The following is a 24,436-nucleotide window of genomic DNA, read 5'->3' as shown; positions in this document are numbered from 1 at the left end:
AAAAGAATAATTGCTTTTGAGACTATGCGAGAAAGACACACCGGCGAAAACATAAAATATAGATTAATAGAGATATGTAGGGAATGGAACTTATTAGATAAAATATTTTGTTGTTCAACAGATAATGCAACCGCAAACATAAAATGTATAGAACTTTTATTTAACGAACCCGCCTTTAGTTTAATCCTTGGGGGTAGCTTATTACACATACGTTGTTGTGCGCACATAGTTAACTTATCTTGTCAAGTAGGTATAAAACAATTAAGTGAATTATTAGAACCAATTAGGGATATAGTAAAATGGCTTAGGATCGGAAAGATTAAAAGAAGATATAAACAATTATGTGACCAATACCAACTTAAAAAAGTGTATTGGTCATTAGATACTCCTACACGTTGGGGGTCAACGAACGATTTATTAAGAAAGGCGATTGCTTATCGCCCAGTAATAACACAACTATATAGTGAGTGTACAGATAGTTTCATAGCTGATGAAACTTGGGAATTAGCAATAGGTGTACATAACATATTAGAAGCGTATGACCACGCGACTAAGATTTTTTCTTATGTTTATGAACCGAACGTTCACTTAGTAATAAGTGAATGTATTACTATTTTTTATCACCTGCTTAAACATACACAAGAAGATACTAACCCACAATTAAGGCCGATTCTTGCTGAAATGATGGAAAAATGGAAATCATATTTTACCGATTTTCCTTACATTTATGGAATCGCAACCATTTTGGACCCACGTTTTAAAACCGAGGTCCTAACCAAAGTAATAGGATTTTATTATCAAGCGTTAGATCGCCCGTCTTCCGATGTAGCTTATTATGTCGGAACATGTAAAAAATATTTAGCTGAACTGTATGAATTTTACGCTAGTGTATATAACCCGAAACGCGATATGTCTAGGCGTGCTAGCGTTTCGGCTCGTCCCTCTTTCTATAATTCAGTAATTGCTAACATAATGACGCAAGATGATAGTTTTGTAGGATCTTCTTCTTCCTCGACCACATTTTTAGAACTAGATAGTTATCTAAAACACCACTTTGAAATAGACCCAAGTGTCTATAATATTTTGGAGTGGTGGAAAGAAAAATCTGTTAAATTTCCCATTTTATCGAGAATTGCAAAGGATGTCCTTGCAATTCCCGCGTCAACTATTGCGTCGGAGTCTGCTTTTAGTGCAGGTAGAAGAGTTTTGGATGAAAAGCGATCTCGTCTTGCTCCACATAGTATTCAAATATGTGTTTGCAAGAAAGATTGGGATCAAGCTGAGATTCGAACACAAGGACTAAGGAACGATGATGATCAAGACGACGATGATGATCCATGGATGATGATGGATACAACTTCATCATCGTCAGGAGGAGAGTCAGCGGAAGCATCTAATCAATATCAACCACATGATGATGACGAAGACGAATAGGATCAATCCGACAAGCGACAACGATGAATCAACACTCAACAACTATAAATAAAAGGTATGACAAAGAACTACGTGGGCTTTGATTCCTTCGGGATACGTAGGCAGCTTAGTATTCATTTGGGTACTAGGTTCAAGTCCATTTTCTCCCTCTTTTTTTATTAATCATCTTTATCGACATTATCATTGATTCGTTTCTTATTAATTAATTTTTTTCCATTCATTTTAGTAAATATTTCAATAACGATGACAACTTGACATGCAATGAATTTCGCTAATAATCAAGTAATCATCAAAGGTACGTCCGCGATATTATAGTATTTTTTTATTATACAAAAATTTAAAGAAAAAATTAAAATGGAACCGATGGTCCGACCCGCCCGTCCCGTGAGTTGGAACCGCCGGAACCGCCTCATGAACCGCTAAGGAACCGTTTGGAACCGCCCGGAACCGGAACCGGAACCGGAACCGTTCGCGACAGGTTCCAAATGGAATCGGAACCGGGTGGAACCGGAACCGGATGGAACCGGAACGGAACCGGACCAACCCGGACCGTGGCCATGCCTAGATGGAAGGAATATTATGTTTGTGAATAGCGCAAAAAGGGAAATGGTTATTAAGAAATATTTATGAGTTTAATTAATTTTTTTAAAAAGATTTAAAATTTTTAATTAATAAAGATAACTAAAGAATTGGAAAAGTTGATATGAAAAGTTTTAGAATAGATTAAATTATTCAACATAAAAATTAATAATGTTAAAATATGAATCCTAATTAATAGAAAGAAAATTATAGGAATACCTTGGAAACTTTTCCTCCAAGGCCGCCAATAACGTTTTTGATGGTATTACAGCCGCCTGCGTCAAGAATGACGAACCCAATCCCATCAACAATGTTGGCATGCCTTATTATTACTTCTTTGATGCTCTCACATTCTTCAAGCATGATACTCCAGTTTGTTGCACATTGTGAACCATAAGGCCCATACTTCTCAATTATCTGGTTCTGTATAATAATAAATAATACTTAAAGGGTGATTCTACAATAATCGACTCTCAAACTAAACCACTATAATTTTTTTTTTTTTGAAAATTGGGAAATTATTAGATAAACTTGTGAATAGCTGTGGCGGATCCACAAAAAAAAAGGTAATCTCAATATTTAAAAACAAGTTACAATCACCATTGAATAAATTAAAGTAAATGCCCACATCGTGTTTTGGGTATGTATATATATATATATATATATATATATATAACAGCAAAACACAAGTAGTACAGTGGGTTTCAAACTCTGGTCTTCCCTATAAGAGATAACAACACTAATCATCTTATCTAGAATATATTTACATATACTACTTGATTTTATTTTAGATTTAACTGATATCGACTGATATCGTTGACCACACCTTGTATCCGTCGATGGTGAACGGGAAATCAAAATCAAGGGCATAAAAAATCCCAAAAAAATCCTCAAAACAGGCTACACAATATGAAATTAAATCAAGAAAAAAAATAAACTTATTAGGAAAAGTATTTTTATCAAAAATTATTTTGCAGAAATAATTTGTATATCAGTTGAAATATGCGTATGCAAGCCATTATTTGTAAAGTTAATTACTTTTATATATATATATATATATATATATATATATATATATATATATATATATATATATATATATATATATATATATATAAATATATATATATATATATATATATATATATATATATATATATATAAAAGTTAATTTTCCTCCAAAACATAAAAAAATTTTAATTTAATTTTTCCAAGTCCTCTTTAAAACATCAAAACAAGCCAATAAAAGATAAAAAAGCATCAACTAGTCTCTTGAGAGACCGTTGCTTTGAGAGACGTCTCTTAATGCCGGATCCATTAAAATTTAATGCCTACTTATTGTATTTTTAATGTCTACTTACATTATTCTTAATATCTACTTATTATATCCTTAATGCCTACTTACAATAACTTAAATATGTACTTATAATAATTTTAATGTCTACTTATAATATTTCAATAAATGTAGAATAAGTTGACTTAATTAGAAATAGTTTCTCACAAGAATCGTTGAAAAAACATTAATTCATGAAAAAAAAAGTACCTTTTGACCATAGACTCCAATTGAGTGTAGATATTTGGAGTGCGTTCCAAATAGTCCAACAACACCACCATCAGATAAAGGTGGTGACTCAAAGTTGGTAATGTTATGGACGTGATCTCCATTTCCATAACTTCCATATCCATCTGGACGTAGATTTGTATGTATCTTCATTTTGGCCACGACTCGTTGACCATCCCATTGACCAAGAGATCCACTAAAATGTGTAATGTACTCGTCACATTGAAATGTAATCTGCAATTTATATAAATAAATTTTACAAATATGATAATACTTATTTAGTTCCATCATATTTACCGCTGATAGTTATATTTTTCCATACAACTCACAATCGGGTGAAAGTATGTGAAAAGAATATATACTAGCATGTGGTATTACAGTTTCTTAGAATTTTTCTTTTATTTTATCATTTATATATTTTTTTTTCAAATGAGACAAACTTATTAAACGGATAGTGTATATTAACCCATTTGAATGATGATAGAAGGAACTTTTTATATTGAAATAAAAACGTATTTTTGTTATATATATATATATATATATATATATATATATATATATATATATATATATATATATATATATATATATATATATATATATATATATATATAATTATAAAAACATATATTAAATATGAAATAATAATTGCTAAAATATAATATGACATAATTTATATCATTTGATGCTAACAAAATTTTTTAGCTGATAAGTTTTATAAAAATATTTAAATTATTTATTTTTGAAAATGGTGAATTTACGATACCCGATAAATTTCAATCAATAATTTATTTTTTATAGCTCAATATAAGCAAGAATAATTCAACATCAACGAATAAAATTTTTCCATCTGCGTAGCTTTTATAAGGAAGACATGTGTATTTTTTCAATCTTTTTATTAAATTGTATGATCATAAAATTCAATTAATAATTTATTTTTTATAGCTCAATATAAGCAATAATTCAACATCAACCAATAAATTTTTTTTATCTAGCATTGCTTTTTAATAGGATGATATGTGTAATTTTTCAATCTTTTTATTAAATTGTATGATTTTAATTAATGCAAGTGCTTATCAATTATCAATCAATTTGTGCAAATTCATCTCAGCCAGTATATATTAGTCAGGGCAAATTTTTATCAACCAGTAAAAAGGAAATACAAATGGCAATAATATTTCAAAAGTGCAACTTGATTTTATTGCGAAAATCTTAGTTAGTCATTCTTCAATATGTGCGAAATTATATTAGGTAATAAATTACAAACAATACAAAATATGTACCAATAAACATTCAGCTAATAAAAAAATTACACATGAAAATGTTCTGTAAAACTGTCATTTGTTAATTTACATTAAAATTATTAGTTTATATGATGATTACACAAATGCAATTATGGGCTAGATCAAAACTTTTAGGCATAGAAAACTTAGATTAATTATTATCGATCTCCTAACTTACTGTTAGTATTACCTTCACTATATATCTTTTTGTTATTCATTTTACATATTTTTATATAGTCAAGGATGTTGACAGATCTTATTTAATAATCGAATTGATGAATTTTTAAAAAAATATAAAAATGTGCATGCAACTTATAATAATTGAAAATCAGAAGTAAAATTTATATAAATACAATACCTTTTTTTTGGGTAAACATATACAATAATTTGAGAGAACACAGAAAAATAAAAAATTGACATTCTAATAATGTCAAATCGAATATTTAAATTTGATAAATAAAACTTCATTACTTATTTCTTATTTTTTATATATTTTTTAATTTTCTCATTTTGCACGAGTTGTAAATTTAAATTGATAAAATTCTGGAAAAAAAACAGTTAAATTAATCACTTATAATAATAAACTTTTTTTAGAAATAAGTATTTAAGATGAAAAGTAATGTATATTAAAAGGCACAGGAGAATATTAATTTAAGTTATAGAAGAAAGTTATGCACAAGGGGTTGAAAATAATATGTAGAAAATAAATTAATTTGGGTTTATATTTTTACATAGTTTTTAATGCATATATTTGAGGCTGAATATTTATAAATCAATTTCACATAAACTATGTTTTTTTACTTTTTAGATGTAAATAAAGGTGTTTAAAATATACTTAATAGTTCAATTTTTACCCAACCTTTCAGCCGAACCTGATTTATTGTCCCGACATAAAATGGATTTATTAGTATATAAAAACCAATATTGACACAAAATCTGATATTAAACCGATCCAAAAAATGTGACACGATATCAATCCGATGGTCCCAACCCCAATAAACATTTCTAAATGTAAAAAAGGAAAAAAATCGAAAGTATTTAAAAACCATTTTATATGAAAAATAAGTCGCGTAATGATAGGAATTGAAGCAAACCAGGTTGGGTTTCCCTCCATTGCCACCAAATTTTGTATGAGTAGCAGAGTATCCACAACCACAGTCAGTGGGCTTGATTGTAGTGAATGCAATTGAATCAATAACTGATCCACTCTTTATAATCACTTCGCTTATACGCCCACCATGATCAAGCATTAGGCACCACTTTTCACCTTCCGAGGAACCGTACGGTCCGTGCTGCATGTTAGAAGAGAAATTATTAATATAATAATATTAGCAAAAAAATAAATATACACTAATAATAATAATAATGTCAGAGTCTTAATTCTAAAATATTGATTAAGATAGTTATATAACCTTCTCCAGATCTTTAGCCATTTTTTTCTGTTGAGTTTGTAAATTGAAAAAGATCATAATGAGTTTTGTTTTAGGTTAAATTATTAGAATTAGAAGATAATAAATAAAAACATGAATATGAACTTTAAGAGTTATGGGAATATAAAGATAGTAGAGTAGAGTAGTTGGAAAGACAAAAGTCTTTTCACTTCCTGTAAAGTCTACTTAAACATAATGATGTTATGTTTTTCCTTGTTTAGTGCACCAACTTTTAATGATCCTGGGTGAGAATTACTCCACCTCCATTCATTTTAATCCTATCGTTATTATTTTTTTTGTTTTATAATTTTGAAAGTAAATTTTAAATTTCAATATCTTTAGATACATATAATAAAAAATTATAAAAAATATATAATAAAAAAGTATACATTAATACGAATTTGACGAAATCTCACATAGACTAACTTATATATATATATATATATATATATATATATATATATATCAAAAATGTTAATCAAATTTCTTTCTTCTTAAGATGAAATATTCCAAATGGATGAAAAGAACATTCGAGAACGGAGTGAGTATGAGTTTTTATGCATAAATGTGTATGTTTATTAAATAAAGTAGTATAAATTTGTTCAATTATTTTATTTAGAGAAGAGATACGTTAAGTAGTGAAGATGTTAGAAATGCCTTAACTTAAAAGGACTTTATTGATTCTCAATTTGCTCAAAAGCAGTCCAAAGAGTTTAATGATGCTTTATTTATTAAGGAGTCAAGTAGGAATATAAGAGGCATGACTTACAACTTTTGTAAAAAGAAAGGTCACCTCAAGAAAGATTGTTGGATACTAAAAGCCAAACAATTCGATGAAAGCAAGTCCACGAAAACTATCTCTGCGAAAGCTATAGCTGTGTTGAAAGTGAGGATTATGAGCTAGATAAAAACTTCTAGGCATAGAAAACTTTGATCAATATCTCCTAACTTTGGCTGTTAGTATTACCTTCACTATATATGTTTTTGTTATTCATTTAACATATTTTTATTTAGTCAAGAATGTTGATAGATCTTATGTAATACTCCCTCCTATTAGAGAATGGGATATTTTTGTCATTTTTTTTATCCTTTTACCCTTCCTACAACAATACAATAACACATAAATATTAATGTCCTTTATAGAAAAAGAGAGTTTTCCACCCACTTTTAAGTGGTCTCCCGCTTCTCTTTGGTTTTGGTGCAAAATCTAAATGTCTCATTCTTTATGAATAGGAGGAACTAATCAAATTGATAAGTTTTTTTAAAAAAAATATAAAAATGTGCATGGAACTTATAAGAATTAAAAAATTAGAAGTAAAATTTACAGAAATAAAATCAGAAGAAACAACTAAGAGTAGGAATATGTTTACAGATAATAACATAATAAAACCTAAATCTCAAACCCACTACAAAACTTGGTTTATTTATTACAATTTGTGCTTAAGACTTTTTTTTGAAAGGATTTATGTTAAGGACATTGTTGAGGACAAATAATGAATTTTATGATTAAGCAATCAAATTAAAGTTTTATATTTATATTAATTATGCCTTAATACATTTAATTAAGTCCATCTTTTTATTTATCCAATTATGTATGTATGTATTTATTTATCTAATATATTATTCAATAGTATATCATATATAATCTAGGAGGTATCGAGTATAATGTCCATGCATCATCTAGGCTAGACATGCACTGAATTATTCTCTAAAAACACTGTTAATATTGAATTGTGTAAATACTATAAAGTTCAAGCTAGCTTATTCTTGAATCCTATCCTTTATACTGGATTTCTCTTAACCCATGTACTACTAATGTTATCTTTTTGGAAAAGAGTGTTACCAATCGACTTTTGTTAAAGAGTCATGTGTATGATCTCAGATTGCAAGAAGGAAAGCCGAAGAAACCACACCTTGATGAATTTTACTCAATAATTATGAATTTGCAAAATATTAATGTAAAAGTGGATGATGAGGATTTGACTATTCTATTGTTAGTTTCACTACCGCCTTCATATAAGCATTTTAGGGAAACCTTGTTATATGGAAGAGACACGTTGAGTAATGAGGATTTTAGAAAGGCCTTGACTCAAAAGGACCTTATGGATTCTCAATTTGCTCAAAAGGGCTCCAAAGAGTCTAACGATGTTTTATTTGTTAAGGAGTCAAGTAGGAATAAAAGAGGCATGACTTGCAACTTTTGTAAAAAGAAGGGCCACCTCAAGAAAAAATTTTGGAAATTAAAAGCCAAACAATCCGAAGAAAGCAAGTCCACGAAAGCTATCTTCGCCGAAGCTAGCTATGTTGAAAGTGAGGATTATGATGTTGGTGCTCTTGTTGTTACTAGTGAGTACAAGAGTGGTGATTCTTGGATTTTGATTCGGGATGTTCAAGACACATGACTTTTAACTCTGGTTTCTTCTCAACTTATCAAAAGGTTGATGGAAGAATAGTCACTATGGGTAATAAGGCTAGTTGTCCTATAGTTTGTGTTGGAGATAGATAAGTGCAATTATTTGCACTTATCTGTATTAATTTTATGCTCCTTATGTGGTGTTTTATTGAGTTTTAGGTAGTGTTGTAAGTGGTATTTGATATTCTCATCTCACGTGCTTAATAATGTATTTTATGAAATTTTTGAGGCAAAATTGGAGTTTTATTAAGTCCCGGGGGTGATAAGAGGGTGAGGGCCGGGAGAAATGGCCTAAGACTCCTAAAAGAAGTGAAGATATAGAACAAAACAAGCCCCAATAGTCGTTCAGCATTACGGTCCAGAACAAAAGCAACAAGTCGTCCCGCAAAATGCCACGACTCGTCGCTCATCTAGTAGTCTCAACATAATAGTCTAGTGCCAAAGTGACGACTCTTCCCAAATGATGCCATGACTCGTCGCATATTTTCTAATCTGAGCATTGCATTCTAGAGAAAGAGCAATGACTTGTCCCAAATGTTGCCACGACTCGTCACCAACTCACTGAAGTCACATATTCCAGGCAGTGTCAAAGCGATGATTCGTTCCCTGATGTCACAAGTCATCGCCAGTGTGTCAGGTGTTCTGCTCGTGCGTCCGGCGGTTAATTTTTGGAGCCACTATAAATAGTGGTGGTTATTTATTTTTTAAAAACGACAGTTTTAGGTTTTAATTTTCAGATTTCCTTTTGTTCTTTGTGCTCTTGTTGCTAAACTTCGTTGTTACATTAGATTCTTATGCAATTTACATTTTTGTTCCCTTCAATGAGAAAGTTTTCTTTGTTTATAGCTTTATTTTTTTTTATCTTTGTGCATCGTAATCATTCATCAATTTTATGTTTGGTGTTTCCATTAAGTCATTATTTGTCATGAATTGCATATTTATTACCATGTCTAGTGAGTAGTTTTCCTCTCTAGGGTTAGGGTATAAACCCGAATTCGAAACATGGGATAATATTTTATCGATTGATTGTGTGAAATTTGAGTCTATGATTAAACCTATGCGAAATGAATCTTAGTTTATTTAGCCAATAAAACGGAAGTTTGAGGATTAACACTAATAAGGCCTTAAACCGATATTGATCAATAGAGCGGAAGCTTGAGATTAATTAAATCACGTTTAATTACGCCAAAGACTCAATTTCATACAATTATGAGAGTAATTAACTCCCATGTAAGAATTAGGTAAATCCCAATGCCTCAAATGTAACAGACTCAAAATTCTTAATTTTAATCTTCTGATTAATTTATTCTGAATTTTCAATTCAAATCTCTAATCCTTTGATTATCTATTTCAAACCATCTTTAATTCCTAAATCTTTTTTGATTTGTAATTTCTTTCAAATATTAAACTTTAAAATAGTATTTTGTTTAAAATATTTTTATGAGCACTAAAATATTATTTTATTATTTTATAGTACAAAAAGTAAAAATTTTATTATTATATTCACGGTTTTGTAAAACGTTACTTTTTAACTTTCTTCCTTAAACTAACATTACTACTTATTATTTTAACCTTATAATTTTAATGTAATTATTTTTTTACATAAAAATGAGTCGTATTTTTATTATTAACATTAAGTATAGTTTAAGCAAAATTTTAAATGAACTACATATTTTCATGATTAAATTTACCCATTATTTTAAAGTATATTCACTTGTACATACTAGAACAAAATTTTGATGAACCAAAATCCTTTCTAAGGTAACCCATGATGTTCATCACTTACACAAGCTATCACCATTTTCTTACACAAGCTAACCTTCTTCTACACTCCAAACTCTTACACATTCACTTACACACTCCAACTCTTACACATTCACTTACACACTCTAAATCACTTACACAAGTTAACCTTCTTCTATACTCCTAACACTCTTTTTCATACAATCTAATGAACTACAAAGTTGCCCAAACCCATTATAAATACCCCCCTTAGCCATGAGATCACTTACACCACCATCATCAAATCTTTCTAACATTCTTTCTTATACTTTCACTTCATTAAAATCTTACTACATTAATACCTTTATTAATTGAAGAAATTAAAGAACATGGAGCTTAGAACACTCTTTATTTAGCTTAAATCATCATCATTATTTTGGGAGTTGGGATTAATTATCTTTGGAGCATTATTTTAATTATCTTTGGAGCATTATTATCTATCTTAGAGGATCTTATTTCTTATTATTTTCCTAATTAGTACTTAGTACTAATCCTTGGTGTTAGTATGGTATAACTTCTTACCCTACTCTTTTTGTGGAATTTTACATTATATTTACTTTATAATATGCAAAGTATGAAATATGTTGATATATTTTAGTGGAATTTAGTTTGATGAAATTATGATCAAGATTATATTAAGTATGTGTATGCTAAAAGTATTTTTAGTATGTTAATTTAATAATCTTTGAACAATTTAGGAAGTTGAGTGCAAAATTATATTCTAGTGATATTAAGCATGATTTATGTTGTAAACTAGTGCTAGTATATTTATGAGTTATGTGTTACATTAGAAATGTTATTATATTTAAGAATTTATTTTATGTTAGAATTTTGTATTAATATGTTTATGTTAGCCTTCAAACTAGTTTATAAGGTATTAAGTTATTTTATGAACGTATTTTTACTAAGTATGATTATATTAAGAATATTGTTATTATACTTTATTCTGAGATTTAAGTTTATCCTTAAAGTTATAGTAAATTTCTAAGTTATTGTGTAGAGTTTTTATTTTTTTTAGTGGTTATGTTAATTATTTAAATCTTGAATTTACTATAATAAATTAAATGAAGTTGTTTTGTTAGTGAAAAAGGCTCTAAAATACTCATAGACTATTCGACCATTATCATATTAAAAAGAAAAAGAGTTTGATTTATTTTTTTATATTATTATAAGATATTTTATGATAATATTAAAATAAAATTTTAAAAGTTATTTTTGAGAAAGCTTTATAAGTTATTAAATATTGAAGTGATTTTCTTGAATATATTAGATTTCATAAATTAAAAAAAAAAGAACTTTTGTGACATTTGATTACTATTTAGTACAAAATAATATTTTATTTGCTAACTATTTGACCAAAATTTATATAAAAAGATGTAAAAGTATTTTTTAAACTTGTTCTTAAACTATGTGTGAAATATTGATTTTTGTGAAATTATAAGTTTTATTTGTTTTATTACTAGAATGTTGATTTTTGATAATCTAATAAGTTTACTTGTTTTTCGAAACTTGAAATAATTATTTTTTGGTAAACTTGTTGAATTTTGAAAACTTATCCAAAGGTTGCAGTTTAACTTGAATTTTAATTAGAATGTTTGATTTTGTGAGGAGAATAAAGTTTTATTTATTTTAAAGTTGGAAAATTTGATTTTGGGAACTTATTTCAAGAGAATAGTAGCTACTTGTGGAAAATACTAATTTGGAGACTATTAATAAAATATTAAGTTATTAGTGTGAATTTAATGACCTATTAAAATAAAGTTATAAATAAAATTTAATGTGTAAAAATTAAGTAATGAACATATAAAGACGTAAAGGTAAATTAAACGTTATGATTAAGAATTATATTAAATAAATGAAGTTACCACTTAGGTTGGTCAAATTCAAATTCAAAGTCAAATTGGAGTAATAAAAATGTGATGTACTTGTGTGAAATGTATTGATTGAATGACCCTGATAGTAAGGTAATGTCGAACCATGGACCGGCATGTAAAATTCCGGCGTCCGTGTTGGCCGGCACGTAAAATGCGGTGTAAGACAGGGGGTTCGCTACCTATCCTGTAGAGCTCGAGCATAAATATTGTATTGGAGGGGTGACGACTCCCACCACAGTTAGGGTTTAGGACTACGGTTCTCACCTAACCAGACCCTTACATATATCAGGTGTCATATTGATGTGCTTGTTGATCAGTGATAAACTTGATTAGTGTTGATGCTATGATGCATGGTACGGTTATGATTATTAACCAAATGAACTTACTCAAGTGTTAAGATTACCGAATTGTATAAGTGGCGGTAACGTACTTCTGTCAGAATCGAGAATGATATCTTAATGACTTAAAAGTATGTAACAGAAAACGAACATGGTAAAAAGTATACGATGGTGTCAATTAAGTATAAGTTCGTACTTAAATTATTATTTTGTAAATGTAGCGTATAGTTTCCGTATTTTGAGTTGGATAGGAAGTTATGCTCGGCGTTAAGCGCTGACCGATTCAATCGGCTGTCATCCGTATCATGGATGACAGCATTTTGCAGGATTTAGTTCAGGTTCCGATCCAGGCCGCAACAATTACTATTTATCGAGAACTTAGCTGCTTTTTGTATCTTTATTGATGACTTGATGATGATGTTTTTTTTTTTTGAGCAAACAATATTTCTTATCAGAGGTAATAATATTTTACTTTTGTTTTAAACAGTTTTAGGTTTATGATTTAAAGTTTTTAACAATTCGGCATTTTGCGACTTCCGCAATATTTTTTTTGTATTAATCATTATTATTAAATGCTAATTATGTATCGAGATTGGCACACTTGTTACACCAAAATTTGTCTTATTATAATTATGCTCGTATCAATCATTGTTTTAGTTTTAAGTATTAGTTCCAATTGTATTGTAGTATTAGTTCTCAACACAAGCATTTGTCGATTCGTGTGTCTTAGTCATAAATCGAACAAATTAGTTAAATCACTTTCCCGAGTTCGACCCATATTGCTACACGTACACCGTGCGCTTGCGGTTAAGTTAAAATTTGTACATCGGAGATCTTAAATTTATCATGTTTGACGGTGTTGTGAGAACATTGACCGGAGTCCTTCATGTTCCAGGTATAAATAGAAACTTAATTTCCCTTAATATGTTGGATAAAGAAGGTTTTAAATGCATTGGTGAAAGTATAGTATTGAAGGTTGACAAGGGTCTTAATTTATTCTTGAAAGGATCAATTGATGATGGCTTGTATAAGCTTGTGGATTCAACCTTAATTAGTTCGGCTTGTGTGTCTACTACTTCAACCAAGCATGAAAATGATGATGTTGATACTTCTTTAAGCAATGAAATTTCGGGAATAATTCTAACATACCCCAATGAGTCCATGGGATATATGGACTTGATTGGTAATTAACTTTTCATACTCTTGTGAGCCGTTTGAGTGCATTTTAGTTCATGTGCTATGTTTGTGCACATGTGTTGTTTTTGTTTTTATTTTTATTTTGAGTATGTAGTTGTGTAAGTTGTTATATTATGTTGGAGTGAATTAGATAATTCCATTGACTTAGGTGAACTCAAGTCAAGGTGGAGATTGTAATGTTAATGGTGACTTGAGTACACAATGAAGTCATGCACATAGAGATGGTATCTCTTGAGAGGTTTAAATATGTGATTAAGTGTATAATTTAATGTGGAGTTTAAGATGATGATCAATGCATAGAATAAATGGTGTGTTGATGAATGGACATAAATATGGGTGTAATGAAGATAATAATAAAGCATGATGAATGACACTTGATGAGGAACTTGATGAGGAATTTAAGAGGCCAAGAAAAGATTCTACAAGAGGTGTTTTTAACGAGGCACTCAAAGGGTCATGTTGCCTTGAACGAGCTATGTGGTCAGAAGCTAAAAGAGAGGGCCTGGAAAACTATGCTCGAACCAGCACAAGGGAAGCTCGAACCAGCACAGTGGCTGAAGTTGTCAGAATGGTCCTATTAGAAGCTGTTTGAACGGGCACTGGTAAGGCTCGAACGAGCAGCCTTATCAGTGTCTCCATTGGATGCATTTTTGATCAGTTTCAATCCTCTGGTGCATTAGTTTCAAATTAATTCATTGTCTTAATTATGTATGACTTATTAATGTCTAATCTCCTATAAATAAGAGGCTCACATGCCATTGGAAAACAATCCACAAAATACTCCAAGCCTAAACACTAGAATATATCTCTTTTCTATTTTAATTCTCCATTTGAAAGTTCTTTGAACTTCTTTGAAAATATAAGAGATACCATACATCGGAAGACGTAGCCTAATTGGGTGAGCCTCATTAAATCTTTGTGTCATTTTATTGCATTATTATCTCCTATAAACATTGTTTTCATTGATAGTGCAATTTGTTTGTCACAAGACTTCATACAATTTATCTTGGCGATATTAGAGATTGAATCACGTTGTTTGATCTCTAACATAGCGTCGTTTTCGGCGTTGACTATGTATCTATGCCTTACTCTCATCACTTGACTGATTTTTTCACCCTCAGCAAGCTGTTAGCGGTAGTTTTCTGGCAGTCGAGATCCATAAGGCCCGCATTGCTCGATCACTTGTTTCTAAAACACGAACAACAACAACAACAATAATAATAATAATAATAATAATAATAATACCGGTAAAATAAATAAATATAATTATTAATTAGTAGTAGAAGTGTGTGAATATAACATTATGCGTATTATGAGTACCTTGGCAACTGCTTGAGCCATTTGTTTCTTGCTATCAAAATATGTTAGATGAGTAGATATTACATGGCCTGTTCGTTTGCTTGAGGAATTAGGTGTGTACAATCTCAAACATGTGCCCTTCATTGCGACAGTCAATCTGCATTACAAATAGCTCAAAATCTCGTTCTTTACGATCGGACCAAACACATTAAAATCGACTATCACTTTATCAGGGAAAAAGTCATGGAGGGCCTCATTCAACTCACTTGCCTTCCTACATCTAGTCAGCTTGCCGATGTCTGCACAAAGATATTACCTTCATCCATGTTTCAAGCCTTGCTGCACAAACTTGGCATGGTTAATACCCCACCAAATTTGAGGGGGGATGTTAATACTCATGCTTATGCTTTACACGTGACTGCTGCCAGCTCACATTTGGTTTCTCTAACTTTCTAACAGAATCAGTTAGGTTATTATTGATCCTCTTTATTGCTTTCTTGGTCTATATAAATACTTAGTAGTTTTCTCATTGTAATATAACAAGTGTATTATGGAATAATATTTTTGCTTCCTCTCAATTCTTTCAATACTCTTTGTAACATATCCATGATCTAAAATGGTGCCAAAAATCAATCTTTATTTATAGCTAATGATGTAACATATTCTTATGCTTTAACTATCATACTCTCTTTTATTCAGCTTATATGTTTCATTTGATTTTTCACGGATTTTAAGAAGAGTCAAAAGTGAGACTCTAAAGGTAGGAAAGAAAGTGGTATTATGGGTTTTTAATGTAAGAGAGAAAAATTAATATGGGTAATGAAGGGTATAATTGAAAATAGGATAAAGTTACTAAGGGCATAAAAGTCAAAAACCCATACCAAAAATAGAAATAGGACAATTAAGATAACTTGACCATAAAATAAAATGAGATATATAAGCTGAATAGGAGGGAGTATTATTTATTTTAATAGTTTAAGGTTGTCCATAATTCAACTTTAAAATTGGCAATTTTAAATAAGAAAATTTACATTAATAGCAATCAGCTTTAAGCATTTATGAGTGGCAACATTTTTTAAAAGTTTTTTCACATGATAGAATAGGGTTTTAAGTTTACAAAAAGCCGTAATAAATTCTATTAAAAATGCAATATTTCGTTAATTTCGAGTTCTTTTTATATTTTTTAGTTTCGTGGTTAAAGGAATAAAAAGTATAGTAGAATTTCCCTTTATTTTTAGTTTTATAGTTTTGAAAAAATATAAAATATCTCAACCCTCCCCTTCAACAATATTTTAGTATGGACTTATAGGCCGATGCAACACTTTTACATTAAGTTAAAAATTAAAAGTAAAATGCTAACAAAAGATGATTGATGAATAATGCAAATTCTAAATGGGAAAACTTATAAGGAATAGACGGAAATACAATTTATGAAAAGATTAATTAAATGGTTTTACCAATTCTGCTTAAATTGCGTCTATAAATATTGAATGAAAAAGGTTCGCAAACATAAAATATATAGATATTTTCTTATATAAACATTCAAAATAAAATATATAGATAATTAATCATATAAAGCAATGCCATTGTCATTTATGACGCTTTTAAGTGTCGGAAAAATCTCAAAAGTGTCACAAAATACATGGGTCTAAATCATAATTAAAAGTAATCTTATTAATTTTATAATGTCACATTAATTGAAAAAAATTAAATACTTAATTAATTATTTCAATTCTGATATTGTGATTTATTGAGTGAATATTAAGAATTTAATTTAAGACTAATTTAATTCTCATCTCATATTATCATCTTATCCATTTGATTTATTATATACCCATATTTCTATTTATAGTTTCACATGAATTATCACTCCTTAGTAAGAATTAGAGTTGATCCAAAAGATTGGATTCACAACTTTGATCTTGTTGTAACTTGTAACTTGTAATGATTTTATATGATGCGATGTAGATGATATATATCGTTCTTTTCATTTTATAGTGGCAGTGACATAAGATTATTATTGTGATTTTTTACTTACAGGTCAATTTAGAGTAATGAAATGTTTTTGGTCTATTCATTTTACAAACAAAATTTTTGCCAAAATTTTTATCAACTTAATTCAACACGTTGGTGCTACCCATAATTTTGAGTTCTGTATCCGTCACTGCTGATCACTTACAGCGTATGATAATCTGAATTTATTATTTATATATTTAAATATTTCAAATAATAAACGTTTTTTCTTTATCATTACTAATTTATTAATTTAAGAATTTGGCAATAAAGAGATAATATATTAACAAAAAAAACACAAAATAGCATAGCATAGCCCCCATTAGAGTGGAACACAATAGGCCCTAGAAAAAGAAAAAAATAATAAATAATTTCTTAATTGCTCTTTTAAAAATTTTATTATTTATATACTTCACTACCGTTACATTTTGTTGATACCATACACAGACCCATCATACTAGAAAATTATTGACTCAAACTTAAATTTGTCCAGGCAAATGAGTTTAGGGTACTTAATGGAACATAATTTAATTGTTTATTTTTTATTTTGTTACATTTTAAAGATTTAAATATGTTTAAATAAGTCTATAAGTCGCATATGAGAGTCCAAACAAATATATAATATGTTTTGAATTATTTTAAAATTTATTTTTCATTTTAAAGTTATTTGTGTGATGCGACATTCAACCCACGATGAATTTATTCGATAAACTTAGCCATACAAAGATAAGTTAGCATTTATGCATTTTCTTTATATTTGCGCCATGTATATCTTGATAGACTACATTACAGATGCCTTATAAATTGATGGATAGACAACAACATCCATGATATTGAAAGGTGCAAATAATATAGGGCATCAATATCTACGGTTAGATTGAGGTTTCTCAATCAAACCTAAAAATTGGAAAAATAAAATCATATCTTAAAGTCCATGAAAGGATTACACAGAGCTTTCTGAAAACGATCGCCAAATACTTACGATGTTAAGAATAAACAACAATGAGCAAAAATAAGTTTGACAAAGTAACAAACAAGGACACAAAAATTTAAGGAGGTTCACCCAATGATGGCTACGTCCTCCGTGGTGTGTAGTTATGTTTATATTATATCAAATGAATACAAACAACACTTCAATATGAAGAATTACAATTGAGATAGAGATAACAACAATAGGCTATGTGTTTGGCTTAAGGGTTGTGTTTGATGTGTTTTTACATATTTGAAGTGTGGGTATGAGAGCCCTATTTATAGTGCTAGGTACTTGAAGATGAATGGCTCACATAAATACATAGTTAATTTAGGGTAATGAATACTATGAAATAACTCTAAGAACTTGAAAAGGCATTATCTCAAGAGTCACACACATGAGACTCTTCACCTTAATCTTCATTAACACCAATAATTCCCATGAATACTCTTCACCTTATTACACCCTTTTGGATTCCACAACTCAAGAGTCACACACATGAATTCAACCCTTTAATGTGCACTCAAGTCACACATTAGTATACTATCATTTATAATCACATTAGTATACTACCATTCATAACACTTTCCAACATGGTAATATTTGGCCGATTTCGACACCCAAGCAAGAAATGACGGCTATTTAAAGTTTGTCAGTCTCAAGATAAGCAACGAGTCGTCACTAGCTTTATAAAGTTTGTCAGTCGCTAGATAAGTGACTAGTCATTTCTTAAAGAGTGACGACTTGTCGCATAGCCTTTGGACGGAGAAACGAGTCGCCACTTTCCAGGCGACGACTCACTATCTTTGTTCTAAGTGTTCCCTTACATCTTTCTTCCCATGTCTTGGTGTTTGCTGTTTTATTTATTTTATTTAGTTTTTTTTGGGTTAAACTTTAAAGTTTTTTGGAAGATTGTTTTCCCATGTAACCTGTTAGTTTATCTTTTTTAGGATATTGTTAAATTGTTCTTTAGGAGGAGACCACGCGTGTATCGAAGATAAAGTGATCTTTTAGTAGTGATCTAAGAATTTAAGAATTAATAAAAGGGGTTTGAATTGGACAAATCAAGAGAATCATATGAGCTCCTAGCATTCCAAGAAAAATGTCATAAACAGGATCCACTGCTCACTGCCTATGCCCCTCGTTCGAGCACCTAAAAAACCAAGCTATTATTTTGCACTTGATGAGTGCTTGTTCAAGCACCAACTATACTCGTTCGAACACTTCTCTTTTGAGCGCTATGTCGACTTCTGATGTCATTAATCGTTGAAGAAAAGATGCTTCTTTGGATGCCATGTAAGAGCACATTGTTTAGTACTTGTAAGAGCACATTGTTTAATACCAAATTCTTAGACGTTCAAACTCCCTCATTAAGTACATTAATCATACACTTTAACTATCATGATTACACCATATGTTTAAGACACACTTCAATACCTTTATAACTTCATGTATTGATTCACCTATTTAAACACACATTTAATTCATACTTTAACACACACACATTTAAATGCACACTTTAATGCAAATTAATTGGTGCACTTATGTCACCATATATTAACATTAATAGGACTGAATCATTGTGTGAAATCTATGTAATATATGACATAAATCGACTATACTTGTACTCTGGATTCGTCAATATCTTCATTGTATTTCTATAAACTCTTAAAAATTTTGGATGTTATTCTTGCGAAATTAAATTTTTATAAATTGTAAATAATATAAGTACAATAACAAATTGATTTTACGTATAAAAAAGCAATACTAAATGCGCAACTAGTGTGGATAATAGGAACTTATATAATAATAGTTCACCCTTTGAGAAAGACAACAAGCAAATAAGAAAATTACATTTGGTAGGCGACGAATATCCACGTATTAGAATTTTGATAGTTTTATTTGTCTTTTTTCTATATGGCTTTTATTTAATTAATTTGTTTTTATTTGCTACCCATCTTTTTGCTTATTTTTGTGTTATTTATTTATTTATTTGATTATTTATTTATGTACCTATTTTATTTATGGTTATTGTTTTTATTCATTGTACTTCTTTATGCGAATGGCTGAATGACAATTTTGTTTGTGTTTTGAATCATAGGTTTTATTTATAAGGGATCTTTGTTACTCATATTTTTTTCTTTAGAGGGATTACGGATATGAATTGTCGTTAACTTCTCCAACACAAACCCTATTATATTTTCAAATGAAATACTGTGTTGATGACATAACTATATATGACTATTACACTTAAGAGGCACATGTCCGCTACAAAGAAAACGCACTAATACCGACTAGCCAAAATAGTTGGAGATTAGTCGGTATAGCTCTATACCGACTAATCTCTAACTGTTTTGAACAGTCTGCACAAAATGGTAGATAAATTATTCTAAACGTATGTATTATCGATTGAATCTATCAAAACGCTTATTATCTATCATTCTCATCCCTAAATTAAATGTCTAATATAATCGTGCGTGGTTGTAGTGTTTTTTTTTTTTTTAAAGTCTGGTGCATTTATCAAATATTAGTCTTACTGTTACATACCCAATTCAAGATAAAACAAATGAAATATGAAGATAAAAATAATATATTACAAAATGGATAAAAACACGATTATATAAAATAGTATCTATTTATATATAATGGTTTACCTCATAGATAAGGCAAACATATACAAGATACAATCACTCAAGTTTAAGATTACAATAAATCACACTTGAGAGGCCATACGGCTTATTTAAAACATGCTAACATATGTATATTAAGCTCTCCACGCGAGTCTTTAGCTTATAATTAGTTTGGGAATTCCTGCAAATTAAATCCGTGTCAATTTTATAAACTTAGAAATTTCCATTTTATTTTATTGACTAGACTTTATTTATATAACCTTTTTAAATGAATTTCTATATTATTATTTTTTGCAAAAAAAAAAACAAAAATAAATATTTAATTAAATGTCTAATTTCTTCGTACATTTTATTTCATACTCCGTACCTCATAGCTTTTACACAAATATCTGTTCAATGGTTATAATGTTATTTTTAACAACAGATTCTATTTAGGACATACCTTCCTGATGAGAACTCCAAGGGACTCGAGATAGTTGTTGTGCCTTCCAAAGACACCAACCATGGGTCCATCAATGAGCATTGGAGAATTGAACTTCTGAACATTGGTAACATCTTTTCCTTGTCCATATGGCCCGTAACCATTCGGGTTTAAGTTGGTGTGTATCTTAAGTGTAGCAATCAAGCATTGGTCTTTCTGGTCTTGGTAGTTACCATATGTTCCACTCACACCAATTAAGTACTCACCATCAACGAAATCAATCTGTTTAAAAATTTAAATTATATAAATGATAATTTAGCATTCAGAAACATGAAGATAGACCAATCATAAATAATAATTAAATTATCAATATATCGTACATACCTTGGATTCTTGTCCGCCATTGCCACCAAAGCTGACACTGTAGGTGCTCCCATCTGGCTTAGCAACTTTGAATCCGATCGCGTCAACAATGTATCCATGCCTTACTGTAACTTGACAGAATTTTTCACCCTCAGCAAGCTGGAAGCGGTAGTTTTCTGGCAGTTGAGACCCATAAGGCCCGTATTGCTCGATCACTTGTTTCTGTGCAAACAAATCTCAGTTAATATGCAATTTCTCAAATGATATGAATTGACCCATGTGCGTTAAAGTAATTATTTATCGATAAAAATAATAAGCTAATTACACAATACCCCTCATAAATATATTGGAGTAATTACGTAAAATAAATATATAAAACAGAAGTAATAAAGTGCGTCAATTATTTAACGTTATATTTGATGAGAGTACCTTGACAACTGCTTGAGCCATTTCTTTCGCGCTGTCAAAATATGTTTAGATTTGTTGTCTTGTGGTGATATGTTGTGGTTGAGAGGAGGTTTCTATTTATAGGCAATTGAAGTAAGCAGATTACAATAAGTCCAAGAACATATTCTGCTGGTCCATTAACTTTTCCACTAAATTTTTTTTATTCGATTAACTTACTAATAACACAATCAATTTAAGCATTTATGCTTTTTATATTAAATATATTTGCGCCATATGTATCTCGGTGTATCTCTCTTATATAAAAAAAATTAATGAAGAAAAAATACAGATAATAAACATTAAAAATGTATTAAATAATAAAGTTAGTGGGAAACTAATGGGGACTAGAAACATTAAAAGTGTTACTCAAATCCTATTCACCTTTGGAGTCCCATTTGACTTTTCACGGATTTTAAGGAGAGTCAAAAGTGAAACTCTAAGGGTAAGAAAGAGAGTGGTATTATAGGTTTTTAATGTAAGGGAGGAAAATTAGTATGGGTAGTGAAGGGTATAATTGAAAATAGGATAAAGCTATTAAGAGTATAAAAGTCAAAAACCCATACCAAAAATAGAAATGGGACAATTAAAATGACTTGACCGTAAAAAGAAATGGGACACAGAGCTGAATAGGAGGGAGTAATATATATTTAGTGGGAAACATGTGAGAACAACATATAGAGATTATAAAAATGTTAAAATAAATTTAGTTGCTAAAAGATAAATAAGGACCATAAGCAAAACAAAAGATTAAAATTAGGGTAATAATCAAAATTAATTATTTACAAAAATATAACATAGTTTTTTCAAAAGCATTAATAAATAAGACTGTCTAAAAAAAATGAGAATGTCAAATAACTACGAAATCGATATCACACAGGTAAACACCTATTGTCTCATTAACATGTCAAATACTAATAATACTAATAATAAAAGAAATTATGCATTATAGTTTGTACTAGTTCCAAATACAGTAAATAGTACTAGTTAGTACTTGTGCGTCCGATTTTTTTTTTTTTTTTGATGTTATATTTTTATAAGGTAAAAAAATTATTAAGTAAACAAATTATGCATTATAGTTATTATACTCCATTTCACTCTAGATAGTTCAATGCATTGTGTTATATTTTTTATTTATCAGTTAATTGTCAAAATTTAGTTTATGTCGAGCATTTCTCACCAAATCGGTAAACTATGCTTTGTTTATATATATGAAATAAGATATTTTTTATTTTTAATAACTAGAAAATGACTAATACCTATACAATACACAATTATGGGTATTTTTAATAAGAAATGACTTACTAATTTTTGCTAACAAAAAAAAATATTATGGTGTCTTATATGAAATATTTCAACTATTAATAACATACTAAAAAAAAATAAAATGTAATAATAGCTAAAAAATATTATATTATATTTTTATATCAAATGTGAGAAATTTATCATGAAATTATATTTAGCGCAACATATATAATATTTTTCAAAACTTTGTCAAATGATGTTTTTAAAGTGAAGTTAATACATATAATTATAATTATACACTCTCCGTTCTCTAATGTTCTGCCCTTTTGAAATATTTCACCTTAAGGAGAGAAAATTTTGATTAATGTTTTTGACACATAATAAAAAGACCGTAAAAATCCACATGGCTTTCTCATAATGATTTGCCATAAGAAATAATTTTTACCAAAGTTAACATCAACTTATTCCTTTAATAAATCAGTAGTATATTACAATTAGATATATTCTGTTAAATTTTCAAGAAATATTATATTTTTGAATTTAAAAGCTACATGAAATTTCCATTTAAAGTTTCTTAGAATATATATGCCTTTTTATGCTGAAGTATTTGTTAATTAATAAATTTTTTATATTAAATTTTTTATTTCTAAAATATTTCATCAAGAAACAAAAGATACAGGATAATCAAAATTTATTTTGAGAATGACAGAGAATCATTATGATAACTTTGTTGGAAATTATCTAGATTTGCCTTAAAAAGTATGACAGCTTTAATTAATACTTATATTAACTACCAAATTTTATTTCACAAAAAGCACCATATTATTATCGTCATCATACCCAGTGTACTCCGCTCATAGGGACCATGAGTAGGATCTGGGAAGGAAAGAAGACGGCAACTCATACCCATAAAGGAGGATGCGGTAAAAGAGTCTCCCGACTCAAAATTGATCCTTCCAAGAAGACGGCAACCCATGCCATAAGTTTGACCAATAATAATTATTAACACATAAATATACATAAAAAAAACTAAGCATATATATTCTCAAAATTCTTTATCATTTTTATAAGACTTATTATAATTTTATACTGATAATATGCGATTGCATCTCTATTTAAAATCTATATTTTATATATATTTTCGTACTAACAACTTTATG

The 24,436-nt window shown here is 29.2% G+C and overlaps 2 protein-coding genes across 2 annotated transcripts; both read right to left on the bottom strand.

Moving 5' to 3' along the window:
* Positions 1-1,691: 1,691 nt before the first annotated feature.
* On the bottom strand, positions 1,692-6,379 carry LOC130808086 (protein GOS9-like). The gene is made up of 4 exons (XM_057673532.1): positions 6,270-6,379; positions 5,952-6,149; positions 3,557-3,808; positions 1,692-2,436 (listed from the first exon to the last, which is right to left on the bottom strand). Exons 1-4 carry the CDS (start codon positions 6,324-6,326, stop codon positions 2,221-2,223), a joined length of 723 nt encoding a protein of 240 aa, XP_057529515.1. The 5' UTR covers positions 6,327-6,379; the 3' UTR covers positions 1,692-2,220.
* A 14,410-nt stretch (positions 6,380-20,789) lies between these two features.
* On the bottom strand, positions 20,790-22,237 carry LOC130808087 (horcolin-like). The gene is made up of 4 exons (XM_057673533.1): positions 22,017-22,237; positions 21,609-21,809; positions 21,246-21,506; positions 20,790-20,984 (listed from the first exon to the last, which is right to left on the bottom strand). The coding sequence occupies exons 1-4, from the start codon at positions 22,035-22,037 to the stop codon at positions 20,970-20,972; spliced, it is 498 nt and encodes a 165-aa protein (XP_057529516.1). The 5' UTR covers positions 22,038-22,237; the 3' UTR covers positions 20,790-20,969.
* Positions 22,238-24,436: the final 2,199 nt, after the last annotated feature.

This window comes from Amaranthus tricolor, chromosome 3 (genome assembly GCF_026212465.1).
Source record: "Amaranthus tricolor cultivar Red isolate AtriRed21 chromosome 3, ASM2621246v1, whole genome shotgun sequence".
Classification (NCBI taxonomy): Eukaryota; Viridiplantae; Streptophyta; class Magnoliopsida; order Caryophyllales; family Amaranthaceae; genus Amaranthus; species Amaranthus tricolor.
The sequence above is the reverse complement of the archived record's forward strand: the minus strand, read 5'-3'. Positions and strand labels throughout refer to the sequence as shown.

Excerpts from the sequence above, each read along its gene's own strand:
- LOC130808087 (XM_057673533.1), bottom strand. The coding sequence starts at position 22,037 with ATGGCTCAAGCAGTTGTCAAG. Across the intron at positions 21,810-22,016 it reads TGGCTCAAGCAGTTGTCAAG|AAACAAGTGATCGAGCAATA; the intron begins GTACTCTCATCA and ends TTGTTTGCACAG. Across the intron at positions 21,507-21,608 it reads ATGGCGGACAAGAATCCAAG|ATTGATTTCGTTGATGGTGA; the intron begins GTATGTACGATA and ends ATTTTTAAACAG.
- LOC130808086 (XM_057673532.1), bottom strand. The coding sequence starts at position 6,326 with ATGATCTTTTTCAATTTACAAACTCAACAGAAAAAAATGGCTAAAGAT. Across the intron at positions 6,150-6,269 it reads TGGCTAAAGATCTGGAGAAG|CACGGACCGTACGGTTCCTC; the intron begins GTTATATAACTA and ends TCTAACATGCAG. Across the intron at positions 3,809-5,951 it reads ATGGAGGGAAACCCAACCTG|ATTACATTTCAATGTGACGA; the intron begins GTTTGCTTCAAT and ends TATAAATTGCAG.